This window comes from Adiantum capillus-veneris, chromosome 3 (genome assembly GCF_014529385.1).
Source record: "Adiantum capillus-veneris isolate H3 chromosome 3, ASM1452938v2, whole genome shotgun sequence".
In the NCBI taxonomy this organism is placed as follows: Eukaryota; Viridiplantae; Streptophyta; class Polypodiopsida; order Polypodiales; family Pteridaceae; genus Adiantum; species Adiantum capillus-veneris.
Genome location: NC_140933.1, coordinates 57298206 through 57312134, shown reverse-complemented (window position 1 = coordinate 57312134; position 13929 = coordinate 57298206). Strand labels below are relative to the sequence as shown.

The following is a 13929-nucleotide window of genomic DNA, read 5'->3' as shown; positions in this document are numbered from 1 at the left end:
CGGGAACGCGGAACGGGAACATGGAACAAAATGCCATTCCCTATTACGGGTACTCACGTTTGAAACACGGAACGGGGATTCGGAACAGGAACTTGGAATGGGAACGAGGAACGGAGACCTGAAAACGGCCATTCCCTGTTACTATGCCTCAACCTCACACTCACACCCAGAATCACAAGGTACACAAGTAGCCAATGCATCCTCTTCAAGACTTTTCAATCCTGTATCCAAAGCATTACTCACCCTTTTAGGCTCTTCCATAAACCTGTCAACCTACAAGACCTCTTTACGCTTCACAATAGACCTTGGGAAGAAACGAGAAACATCATAGGATAGGCTACTTTTCACCTGCTTAGGCTTAACTTCATCTTCCATGCCAAATCCATCTTGCACATGCATACCTGTACTGATACCATGTTCCTCAAGACGCTTAAACTTCCATTCCTTGTGCTTTGCAATGCATACCGCATCTTCAAAAGACTCGGCCGTCTTCAACTCAACCTCGAACCGCAACCAAGGTAACAAACCATCAACAAAAGAACTTTTCTTCAATGAACAAGGGGGGGTCTCATCCTTAAGAGCAACACACCAACGAGTCCATAAATCTGTAAAACCGTGTACATAGGCATCAACACCTTGACAAGAACCTTGCTTAAGAGCATTGACAGAGTTTGGCAGGAACCCAAAATATAGACTGTATATGTATGCATAAACTCTCAACAATAGAACCTGAGCATCAAATAGGAACCACTAATACATAGCCTATGGCGAGGTCACGAAAAGGGTGCTCCAACTACCTGTATCACCGAAAGGATCTCCATATTTGAGAATCCCCCAACTCAATGAAACCTCACGCTATCGACCCTCACACGAAGGCTAATGCAAATCACGTATAGTCAAGTCTCAGAAATGACTATCTTCCAGACCAAGTCTCAGAAATGGCTGCGACTGCCAAATAAAACCAAATATGGCTCCACAAATGCGTACAATGGCAGTTTCCACGTACAATCCAGCAGACAATGCGCTCAAAAAGACACCAAATGATGCATACCCACAACAATTGCAAGTGACATCACTGCTAGTATATCACTGTACTCCAGCTACCTGTACCTATGTGAATCACATGTACCTGTACCTGTCCCTATAACCTGTAACCTGTAGTCTGTAACCTGCAACCTGTAATCCCGAATCTCGAAGCTTGAAGCTCGAAGCAGAAGGTACTCGAAGAAGATCCTCCATGGGGACGCCAAAAGAATGTGAACGGGATGAAAACACACACAACGCCTCTATAACGACCCGACACACACTCTTGGAATGATACACACACACACACTATGCGGCACCACTCGGCTTACACAACACACCTGGCTGAAACAGGGAACACACCTCTGGAGTGAGAGGAGAGAGACTATCCACTTGCCCACTCCACACACACACACCCAAAAAACTCAGCTCAAAAGAGGAGAATTTCTGATGTTTAGATACAATTGAGCTTGGGCCAACACCAATGGGGCAAATAGCTCACACAATATGGGTAAAAGATACCAGATACAATCACAAATTGGAGCAGAAGCTTCGCTCTATAGAAGAAACTTACACAGCCAAAACAACAAAAAAAGAGTGAGGAATTTGGCAAAATGGACAGCGCCATCGCGTCCGGAATGGCCCAAAACCCCAGTCTACAATGTCAAAATGCTCAAATCCGACATCGGATGAGCAGTTTACGACCAAAACAGGCTCCAAAAACCCAAAAACACACCTGCGGTTGTTCCTCCTCTCTTCTCCACGTTTTTTCCTGGTCTTCTCTCTGTTTTTTCAGTTCCCACACTTAGCTTTATTAGTTGGGCACCCTTGGCCTTTTAGATGACCTCAAACGGACCCCGAATAGGCCAAAAACTGACCTCGCAGTGCATAGTTGTCACCTTTTTGCATCATCCGCACACCTGGCACTCAGCTTTTTTCCAATAATGCATCCCGCCACCACGTGAAGTGGCCCCAAAAAGTGGTCCTCATGATAATCTTTCTGCATAAGTATCACAAGAAAACACCCACGTCGTGTCCACACTTCTCCGCGTGCAAGTATTGACCCCATTCGCCCTCCTGACGCCACTAGATGCCATCTGACGCACCTGCTTATCTCATGTCGTTGACCCGCGGATAGCTTCCTCGAGAAGTTTTACGCGCTACCAACTCCTCTTTATTATAGAAAAAACACAGTGGTACTGGTAATAGTGAAAATCGATGCACTATGTACACCCTGTCCTACCTGTACACATGTGGGCCCCACGTAACCACCTGGCTCTGGAAAATGGGCAATCCTTTATTCGATGCACCATGCATGAATATGTACATATGCGCAATTCCTTGCTCCAAAAAACTCCTGACAACGTGTTCTGATTCGGGACACCTACTCTCTCCCGAAGGTCATTCTACTACCTCGAGTGAGTGGTGGTTGATTCCGCCAAAGCGTAGAGTATTCGGGCCTCCCAAATCAATGTTTCATTTGTCGTCAGATGGGCCATCTTGCGAAGGCCTGTCCACGGAGGAGACCCCGACCTTCACATCAGGCTCAGCCCCAGCCTCCAAGGGCTGGCCAGCAGCACCAGGCAGAGTCACTGGGTACGCAGGCAGAGCCCCCCTCCGAGTCTGGGGCTCAGGCGGAGGAGGGCTGGCAACAGGTTCGTTGTCGACGTCAACAAGGGCCACCACGTCGTCCTGGCACTCAGAGATGGCCCCCAGGCTTCAGGCCAGAAGCAGTGGGTTTCCGCAAGGAACCGTTTTTCGACCCTCTTCAGTAGGAAGAGGTGTCAGCTCCACCCTCCACCTGTTAGGTGCAGTGGAATGAATGTTTGCGCTTTGCTCAAGGTGAGTGCTCCGAACTATGCTCAAGGTTCCTTTTGTTCTTATAAAGGGAGAGCCTTCCGTTCTTAATGAGAGAATGCTATGATCACAAACAAAGTGAATGGACACTGTGCGTGCAAGTGTATGAGACTGAGAGATAGAGAGAGAAGAGAGATACGACACCAAAGACGTAAAACCCTCCTCCGACGGCCCCACTCTCGTCGACGAGAGTGGTCTACTTATGATTGCACAACTTGGTACAATGGGGATGCATGTGACTAATGCAAGTCTAAGCTATGTCGACGATGACGACGGTGATGGCGAAGTCGACATAAGGGATGAAATCTGCAACCTTTTATCTGCTGTCCAAAAACGCTATGGGCTGAAATCTGAGATAGTCCAAAAACGCTGATTTTGGGGGCTGATTTTGTGGGTCTTTGTCGCTGAAAATCTGCAGGTTTAGGGCTGAAAACTGAGGTTTCTTAAGGCTGAAAACTGACGGTCTATCCGGGCTGAATCTACTACTCTTCTAGTGCTAAATTTGCAGGTTCTTCAATGCTGAAAATGCCCTGCTGAAAAGTGCCAAAAACGCTAGGCCAGAACTGATGTCAAAAACGCTAGGTTGCTGAGCTTTGCAAAAACGCTAGCTGATGGGGATCTGTGGCGATGATGCTGATGCAAAACGCTAGGTCTGAGCTTGCTTCTGGCGATGATCTGCTGATGAGAAAACGCCAATGGGGGGAGGTCCTTCTTGCTTGGAGGGGGAAGCCGCCAAGGTGTCTTGTTGAGAAGTTGCTTGCTGAGCTTGGCTCCTGTTGCCTCTTCTGCCAATTAGTGCTAGTCTAGGTTTGCTTATATACAAACTTACTCAATTTGCCCTACCTACTTTCCAGCGAACGTCACTTAAAAATAATAAGTGAAAAATGTCAAAAATAGGTAAAATAGGCTAAATGCACTGGAAAATTCCCCTGAAGGATTCTGATGGGAATGCTTATGATCATGTTGTGTGCAACCAGAGGATATGCATCTACACTAAGTGACTGGGCATGCACGGTCTGCGAACAGACTCACAAAAGTGTCATAACACTTCTAATCTAGACTGACTGGACTGACTGAACCCTTGTCGTGCTGTAGCTTGTCCACGGACACGTAGGGTTGGATGTGTCACGTGACATCTCTCCTTTTCAAAGTGAGGTACTGGTACCGAACTGTATGGCGTCGAAGGAGATCGCCAATAGCATCCGGAATCCTCCTGGAAGGGACTCTTCGCCAGCCCACTCTGATGTGTGGGTCGTGCGGTACTTGAACTTCATAAAGGTTTGCAACGCTTGCTTCTTTGGGCCGCGCCAAAAGCGACACAAAGTCTTCTGTGGCTCCTTCAATGCTTCAACTTCGTCAAGAGTCATGCTTCTTTCTTCTTTAAGAATCTCCATGGCTGAAAATTCCTGAAACCATTTCCAACACAAAACCATAAACATACCTATTCCATGTAAAGTGACTGGAAAAAATCTTGTCTTCCTCAAAGACTGTGCATGCAATGTAGATGAACAAAGAGACGGAGTGCTAACCCTTTTACCACACACACGCAAACAATGAGATCGAATCTTTCTCTTTGGATCTAAAGCAATCAACTGTGGCAATTCACAACATAAATGCCCATGCTTGGTGCTCAATTTTTCATGTGCTCTTTCTACAGACTACAACTATGTTGTGCCACGGAAGAGACATGGAATGTGACTTCCTTGAATGCATACTTTTCAGCTTTTCATGAACAATTCGCATACATCCGTGCTCATTCATGAATGAAACCTGCTCAACGTACAATATGTCATGCCTAGGAAAAGGGATTACATAACGACGTTGATTAAAATACAGGAAACGATCACGAATGAAACACTCGTACAATGCGTGCGTACTAATCATGCGAACACATAATACTTCCTGTGAGGGTTCTTTGGACCTAGGCTCGAGAGCCAAGATCGATCCTTCGTGATTGATCGAGTCTGCAACGAGGTTAGCTTCGCTAGAAAAAGTATCCACTAATACATCATCCTTGTGAACAATCACATTATCTTCATGCAACTCATCATGCTTGTGAGAAATCACATCTTGATCATGCAAATCATCATGCTTGTCATTGTCATTCAAATCATCATGCAAATCATTGGCATTAAAATCATCATGCTCATCATTATCATTCAATTCATCATGCTTCTCATAATCATGCAAATCCTGTGTGTCTTACTTTGGAGAAGAAGAGACTGAGAGAGTCTCCTTTTCCCGAATCTCTTGCATCTATGCCTGAACTTGAGAAAAGAGTTGCAACATCTCTTGCATTTTTGCTTTGGTCTCGCGATCAAATCTTTCTTGACTTTCTTTTTCTTCCAAGTCGTACTGACGCTCTATGGCTGCCACTTCTTCTTCGTAGTCACGATCTATGGTTGCCATTTCTTCTTTGTAGGCCTTTCTTTCTGCTTCTCTTTCTTGGTCCAACTCCTCCATAGGAGTTAGCGCAATCCTTGACGTAGATGGGGAAGGGGGAGGGTTACTGTGGTCTACTTATGATTGCACAACTTGGTACAATGGGGATGCATGTGACTGATGCAAGTCTAGGCTATGTCGACGATGACGACGGTGATGGCGAAGTCGACATAAGGGCTGAAATCTGCAATCTGGGTACTGATGCTACCAATGCTGGGTACTGAAGGTACTGATGCTATTGATGTTGGTTCCAGGTCGATGACGAGGTATCATGCGGACTATGTCGACGACGATGAGGTACTGATGGGGACTATGTCAACGACGACGGGGTACTGAGATTCTATGTGGAGGACGATGATGTCGACAACAAGGTACTATGTCAATCAAATCTGACCGATCTCTAACGGACGTCTTGATGCATTAAAACCACATAGTCAGTATATTTCATCCAAATTGGAAATTTTGATACACTAGATTTATCCATACTAATCATCACATCCAGTTATAACTCGAACTCCACAGATGTCTCATGAATTAGTACACCATCAAGGTAGAATACTGCAACCATTCCATCCAATCATACTCAATCAAATAGTAAGACATCGGTCAAAATGAGAAAGTAAATCATTCTTGTTGCAACTTTCATCAAAATACATAGTGATGGTAGAGTGCCATCAGCTTGGCACCCCTAAAAGCCAAAAATAAAACCAATCAATAAAAACCATTATCAACTATTTGTGTTAATCTGTGACAAGAAAGTGGAATGGCTCTCCTCTTTGCAACAGATCCTATGGCAAATTTCCCTACAGGCAAACTCCAAGCAATTTTAACCCACGTAAACAAAGCTCAAATAATCCCCTCAAGGAATCAATCGGGGATAATCACTCCACATCACCCCTGCAAGGGATCTAGTGGCCAATACACCACCTTGACATCCCGACTTATCCCATCTTGGTTGGCACCCGGTAAAACGCAAGTTAAGCCCTCATTTGCCCACGATCCAAATGGTCAATCACGATGAAAATTATATAGGCATGTGTGCTATCTCCTGCATTATCATCCTAGAGAATATTGGTGAGGCAAAATTTGAGAAAAACGCAAAACCAGTATTTCAGCCCTATACGTTGGTGAATTTCATAGTAATTCAAGTGCATCTGTGTTATCCACATCATTGATATTGTTCTCCTTTTCATCTTTGCATGAGTTTTACTTTGAAGCCATTGCGCTCTGCTACTATAGCAAGGATCGAATTGTTCGTAGAAGAACAATTCACTGAGCTTTGATACCATTGAAACCTTTTTGTACATTAAAACAGATAGTGAAACACAATAGCACACACTTCAAATTGAAAAGAGAGAGAAAATGAAATGAAATTAAATGATATATTAACGTCTACAAAAGGCCAAAATAACCTATGAGACCAAGAAGTTACAAACTAGTGAATGTAATATAAAGTCTGTGTGCTCAAAATCCTTAACAAAATGTTAGTGAAAGTGAAAGAGGGGAAAGACTAGAGACTCTCTAGTCAATACAAAGGTACAAAATAATAAGGGGTGCAAGAAACTTAAGCTACTAAGAAAGGGATAATCCTCCATCTCAGAGTAAGTCCAACATCGGTCGGTGTTGGATCTCCTCAATGTTCTCCATGGTCAAAAACCTGACTAGGCATCGTGCGTGGTGCGCCAAAATAATCCGAATCCTCCTCTGTAATCTTCATCTATGCTGGGATGCCTCTTCTACAATCGTGGACACTTGGATCTCCCTAGGTCCATCGCACGGTCAATCAGTGTGCCTCTAGTGGAGGTTGGATCCGAACTCTGCTGCAAAACCTGTCTATCTAGATGTTTAGTGGTAATGGCCGGCTTGAAATAGTTTGTAACCTGTCGTTGAGTCTTTCTCTCTGGTTGCCTCAACAAGCATTCTCTATGTCTCCTCAACTCAAGCAAGAACAGACCCAAGCATCTCTGATCCTCATCTTCACAAATGCTCAAAGAGAGAGATCGCCCAAAAACTGATGATGGTTACAAATGCCCCCAAGAGGTCTTTATATAGGTACTAGCCTATCCTTTTGGGTGCCCCTAACCTTTGACTTTTCAATTGTCCGACCTTTGGCTTTCAATTATCCAATCCCTTGGCTTGTAAAAAGCACTTTTAGGGCTGATTTGTGTTATACGCCTCACTTTTAGGGCTAATTTGTAACAATATCAACAGTCATAGGGCTACCTAAGCTCCCTCAACCTCCATACGTGTTGAGGAATTTTTCTCTGGCATTTTTCCCAACCCTTAGCCATGGCACTTTCCGCCCATCGCCATCCGCTTGCAGCCCCATACCCTGGCGGTTTGGACAGCCATTGCCCTCTCTCTTCGGCTCCCTCTCAGCCCTAGGAGACACAATCTTCTGCCCAACATCTCGATTCTCAGCCATAATCTTCTCCATGACCTTCCAAGTTCCTCATCATTAGCTACTATTGCCCCCAATTTTCAGCAATCACCATAGCTGACAACATTCAACCATAGATCCTGCTCACATAGGGTGGGAAAATTAGTCTGAGACCTTCCCTTGGATAGCCATCAGCAGCCCACGTCAAGCTGGATTGAAACCCTTCATCAAATCACCCTGAAGGTGCTTCATTCAAAGAGTTTCCACATCGATAGTCTCCCCATTAAGTCAAGCCGACTTGTGCACTGAGGTACTTTCATCAATTGTAAATTCATCTAATGCATTAGAAAACCGTTCCGGAAACAAGATGGGGAGCCCTTAAGAGGGTTGGTTGGGAGTCAATCTGGGTATAATCTCCTCCTCCTCATCTCTCTTTCTTTCCTTCCTCTCATTCCAAATATCTCTACAATATCTATTATCTACATACTCAGATCTATCATTCTCTATAGCAGATCTTTCCATCTATGAAGATTTGCTTATCTCCATTGAGAGACCTGTCTCTCTATTCACATCTCTCACGCTATTCCCTTGTCACTACAAAGCGTTTCACCCTCGAAACATGTTGTATCGCTATGAAACATTTCAATCAAATGTTAGAGCACAATGAAACGTGGGACCAGAACGTTCATAGATGGATTTTGGAAAGCCTTCAAACCTAGAACTATGGTAGCTTGCTGTTAGTGAAACGGCATACGTTTTACTTGACAAGAGAAGCGTCTCACCTATCTAGGCCCGCCAAAACTCATTTCATGGTGACCATGCCAGTCTATTTCATAAGGGAAAGAATTCACAATTAATAGCATACTCACCACCCAAAACAAAAACGACAGAAACAAGAACGGAAAAACTGGACTTTCAACCAGTCAAAAGATGGTGTCTTTTTAAATAAAAATAGCACAATGTATACGGCCGATCGCTCTTATGCCTGTCATTTACAATGTTTTGACTAAAATATAGCTTAATTGTATCAAAGGAGTTTTATATTATGGTTTGTCCCTTTCAGTATGGCTTTATGCTCCATCGATATATCACAGATAATATTGCTTGCAAAAATAACTAATCAAGATGTTCTTGTATACAAGTTAACATTGCAAAAAGCTTTTGATTGTATTCACTGGGATTTTATCATGAAAACGCTGTTTAAGTTGGGTTTTGGTCCTCATACGCGAAATATGCGTTATGTTTGTAATATGGATAATCATAGTGTCATTAGAGGTATTATTGATGGTGATCTTGGCCTCTTGAACCTTCGGTTCGTCAAGGGTGTCCTCTGAGTACACTATTCTATGTAATTGCCTCCCAACTGTTATTACTTTACATTGGTTATACGACCACTATGAATCAACTGCATGGGTTGGTTTTACCTTGTAGCATTCATTTTGCCAGACAAAGCCTATGTTGATGACTATATGTTTATACCTTGAAATGATCCCTCTCATGTATGCAGGACTAATAACTGTGAATGCTTTGGATTTGTATGCTCTTACGGACGACATGCATGTCAAACTTCATAATTCAAAGCTGCATATCTTGAATGTTAAAAATTGATCTGCGTCTATGTGGACCGGTCAGACAACCTACTGACATTGTGTATCTACTTTGGCACGGTGTATTACTTCTTCTCGATAATAAGTGGAGTGGGTTCTTCATAACGTATGTCACAAACAGCATTATTGGAAACTTTCAACTTGGCCACTTCATGTCGGTCTGTGGATTGTACGATCTGCTTAATTGCCTTCATTCAGTTCTTTTTGCCACTAGTGCATTGGCCAGCTAGTTCTATTGATTATTTCTTGCTAGAAATCTTGAAAATTTTTGGCAGCTAAGCATCATAAGAAAGTCTTGCGCTTGCTCTCCATGAAACACGGCATTCTGGAGGGTTGAACAATTGAGTTTACATATTCATGTGTTGCTCTGCAAGGCTATGTTCTTGATAGACAGTACTCAAAAATAACCTTGGACTCAAATGTTTGCATTTGCGTTCCTCTACATTTAGACATTGGCATACCTCGTTCTGGAATGTGATTTTCAGTCAATTTTCTAGCTCAATACCTCATCCATATGCCATTCAACTTGTTGCTAATTGGAAAAAAGTCACTTTCCACTTATCTTGGCATCCCGAACTATTTTGGCTAGTAGTTCTTTTCATTAGGGAAGTTTACATTGGAGCATGGATTTTCCAGCTATATTTATTGATCTTCTTCGTGGGTTTTCCCTCATCTTGAGGTTTCCCACAGTAATATGAGTGTTACCCTTTATAAAGTGTGTGTGTGTGTGTGCGCGCGTGAGAGAAACAATGTGTGTGCGCGTGAGAGAAACAAAAAGCCATTTACCTTGATCTCATCCCTAAACCTGCACGAGGAGTCGAGGACTCTGCTTTGGGAGACTTTGAAGACTGCATCATTTACTCTGTATAATGTACAATTTGCCCTGCAGTAGGAGAAAAAAAGTTCTGACTTCACAATTGTAAACATGTTGTTTGGCTTATTCAAAAGTAGTCAACAAATGAAATTACAAATAAAAACTATGCATATTGATCCTTTTGGCCACTACCTTAACTTTTTTAACGTTTACATAAGACTTAAATATCCATGGAATGCCCATATCTACAAAAACCCAAGTCAAAGAAGCTAAAACAAAGGTGAATCTAGGATAAGCTACACTAGCTTCACAATCAACCATAGAACCAAGCCAATCCGTTTTAAGATTGAACTGAAGCAGCACAATGATCAAACTTGAGCAGCACAATATGCAGGCTTTTTAAAACCTAACCTACAAGCCTTAGCCCATCAACCCAAACTATTGTAAACTATACAAACCTTTCTTTTTTCAGCATTTTCATATGTCACTTTTCTTTTTCTTTAAACTAAACGTCTTGGCTAATTTCAAGTAGAAAGTTTCAACTTGAGCAAAGTCCTGAAAATGGGAATTTTGCCATATACATCAAGTGCAGGCTGGATCACATCAAAATGGTTTCAACATAAAGTTAATACAATCACAATCCATGGCAAATAATTGTCATTGGTGGTTATGTGTGTTATTCTTCCAGTAAAAGACCCTTCAATTTCCTCTTTCCCTGTTTTCGTGCATCCACTTCAGTCTAAGTTTCATTCGTGGATGAGAGAGAAAATTAAATGAACCTGGTTGAGAGTCTCCACACGCTTCCTAACTTCCTTATTTGTGTTTCCCTCCTGTACACATCATTTGCAAAGACCTTCACCTCTGCACTATTAGTCAGTGTCATGCTTAGTATGTTAATGTCATTAAGCAACTGCTCCAATTGCAAGTACAAGGTATCCCTTGTGCTTCAAAGTCCACCCATCCCGCATTTACAGGTCCTTTGAGATTGGTCACAGTTGTAACTTGTTATACAGAAACTGCTGGTAAAATAGCAGCTCTCGTTAAGACCAGCTATTGCCTGCTGTGACAGGTTTAGGGGTTAAGATTTCTGTGACTAGGTCGCAGACTCAGCTCATCACTGCTTCCGCCTGTCATTCACAATAATTCTCACTTCCAGAAAGGTGGTCCTAGACTAACTTTGAATCAGACAATCTCCCGGTCACTGGTTTAGTTTCCTTTCTCCTGCTTTCTCTCCCTTGCTTTCTCTCCCACAAACCCCTTGGCCCAGTGTGCTTTGCGTTCATGCTTTAACTCTCATTCTCTCTCTTGATTTTAGAATCCTTGAGTGTTTTTATGATGGTTGATTTTATGTGCCAGACTTGTGTAGTATGTTTTTGTCATTGCGTGCGTGTGGGCTGTTTTGAGCTCGTACTCAGAGTAGAGGTGTGAGAGATACACCCCAAAAGCACTCAGCTTTGGCCACCCTGTTTTTGGGCCTTCTAAAGAACTCCAAGGCCCAGACTTGAGAGAATTAGGGGTGGTATTGGAGAGCACCTACCTAAGACCCTCTTTGCTGAAGGAATAGCCTTGTAAAAGACTCCAAGGCCCCCCGATTTGTAGACTCAGAGAACTAGGGGTGGTATTGGAGAGAACCTACCTAAGACCCTCTTTGCTGAAGGAACAACCTTGTAAAAGACGCCAAGGCCCCACGATTTGGAGACTCGGAGACCTCGTGGTGGTATTCGAGAGCACCTACCTACAACCCTCTTTGCTGAAGGCATAGCCACTCCAAGAGTTGCAACCACACACTCGGTTAATTAAGAAGCACCCAAGCGATGCTGCTGACAGCAGCAGTTCAGGGCCATTAATTATCTGTTGTGTAGGAGCATCCTGCTCCCCCATCTTCTCTCTCTACTCCACTCTTTAAGTACAGTACAGCATTTGCAGCTCATCGAGATGATAATTAAAGTACTGTTCATCCTGCGATCTACAGATAGAAGATTCAAGTGATTCTAGACTTTAGTTACATCGATTCATAGTGCACTACTAATAGCCCTTCTGTCGAGGCAGAAGCCCATATCAACTTTCAAACTAATCCTATGAGAGGCTCCAAATAACAATTAAGAAGAAAATCAATGACAAAAGCTGCAGAAATGACAGATAATAAGCAGAAATAACAAGTGACTTATCCTACAAAAGGCTTCAAATAAGAATTAAGAAGAGAATCAAAGAAAAAAGCTGCAAAAAGGACAGATTAGCAGCAGAAATAGCAAGTGGCGAATAAGCAAACAGTATAAACAGTCAGTAGCTTTGCCTGTGTAATATCCACCAGAATTTGCCCTTGTGGTGGTAAAGAGAGCTACTAATGTAGCTTCAGTGTTCACACAAGCTAGACAGATCGCATACGTAGATCTAATTAAACTAGACATCCTGATTGTGAAAATTAATCAGTTCACAAAAACTTGCATTAGAACAGCTAACTTGCCTGTTTTGACCCCTTGCATGCCCATGTACATGCTTAGATAAGGATCGCAGGTATGTGATATTTATGTGAAAAGGAAAAAAATAACGAAGTGCCTATTAACTGCATTCATTTTTTACTCCTCCAGCAAGTGGTCACAGATTTGTAGATAAAAATCCCATTATGGATCATTTTGTTCAGTTAATGAGCCGATGAGAAACCTAGGTAGGTAAGAAACCACGGAAATGAAAATTGGGCACAGGTATACCAAGTCAGTCAAGTCTGGAAAGAGCTCAAATTGAGAATGTAAACAATCAAAGTAGTCTGACCACGCATGAATCCATGGATCTAACAAAACTATGTGAGCACAGAGCTCGGTTGGCATGTCTCCCAGGAACCATGCACCAAAAATAATGAAGCTCACTAAGTGCATTGACAGATCAGTGAGGCTTGAACGTGCAATCTACTTCTAGTGAGCAAAACCAAATCAAATTGCAAATTCTATGCTGCTCCAACAGCCAGATTATTGTTCGCATTTGCAAGAAAACCTGTAAAAAAGCTTTCTGCGATGCATGTTATCATGGAGGTAACTACCTCTTGAACTTTTTCCGCATGGAGTGAACAACATAGGGAAAAAAAAAAAGCATAAGCATTGCAGAATGTATCACTACAGAACCCCAAAAGAATGTGAAGCTCAAAAATACCTGAGATGTCATAACAAGGTTACCATCGCCACCCAAAATGTATAAGGAAGTATGCTAATCGTCTCCATGGATCGATCAACTATGCAAGACAGGGAACTCGATCTTGGCCAAAAGCAACTGGAGTACGTAGGAACATGAGCAAGATTTTACGAGGATTATATTTGAAGGCAAAGAAATCTTAAAGCAAAGTGAAGACTGCGTCTTCTTGTGCGCATAGAGGCGATGGCAGTCGCATGCTTTTCGTAACGAAGGAAAGCGAAAGCTGCAGGAGCTATGGGGGAATGGAGCGCGATAACTGTGCTATGCATCGGGCAATGAGGACGGGACTGCTCATTTGAACTTGCAATGAGCTAGACTTTCCAATGTCAACTAATCTAATCAACCCCCCCCTTTGCTAGTATGTTAGGTGAATTGGTAATGTCACTTGGACTGGTTTTGACATTTAACAACGATGTCTCTTTGTCTTGGTCGTAACAGCATCAAAAGAGTCCATGTCTTCACAATGTCGTCCAAATAACATTGCGCCCAAACAAGCTCCACTTCAAAAACCAGCCAAGATAGTGGTGACGTGATGCATAGTTATCAATTACTTTTTGAAATAGATGCACCTCATGCATGGTCACACATGCACCTATGCAAGGCTTTTTGTAACTAGGTCGATT

General features: G+C 42.8%; 1 protein-coding gene across 8 annotated transcripts in view; it reads right to left on the bottom strand.

The window, feature by feature from the left end:
• LOC147460966 (protein CELLULOSE SYNTHASE INTERACTIVE 1-like) overlaps positions 1-13648 on the bottom strand; it is an 81036-nt gene extending 67388 nt beyond the window's left edge. For 7 of the 8 annotated variants that reach the window (XR_015187555.1, XR_015187556.1, XR_015187557.1 and 4 more), the window contains exons 1-2: positions 13268-13648; positions 10096-10192 (exon numbers count right to left, since the gene is read on the bottom strand). Coding sequence is in view for 4 of the 8 variants with exons in the window: in XM_086508629.1 (XP_086364755.1) it covers positions 10096-10166 (71 nt within the window). In the remaining 4 variants the exon portion in view is untranslated. The remainder of the gene's footprint in view (positions 1-10095; positions 10193-13267) is intronic. The other variant, XM_086508632.1, reaches the window with a different exon arrangement.
• Between the last annotated feature and the right edge of the window lie 281 nt (positions 13649-13929).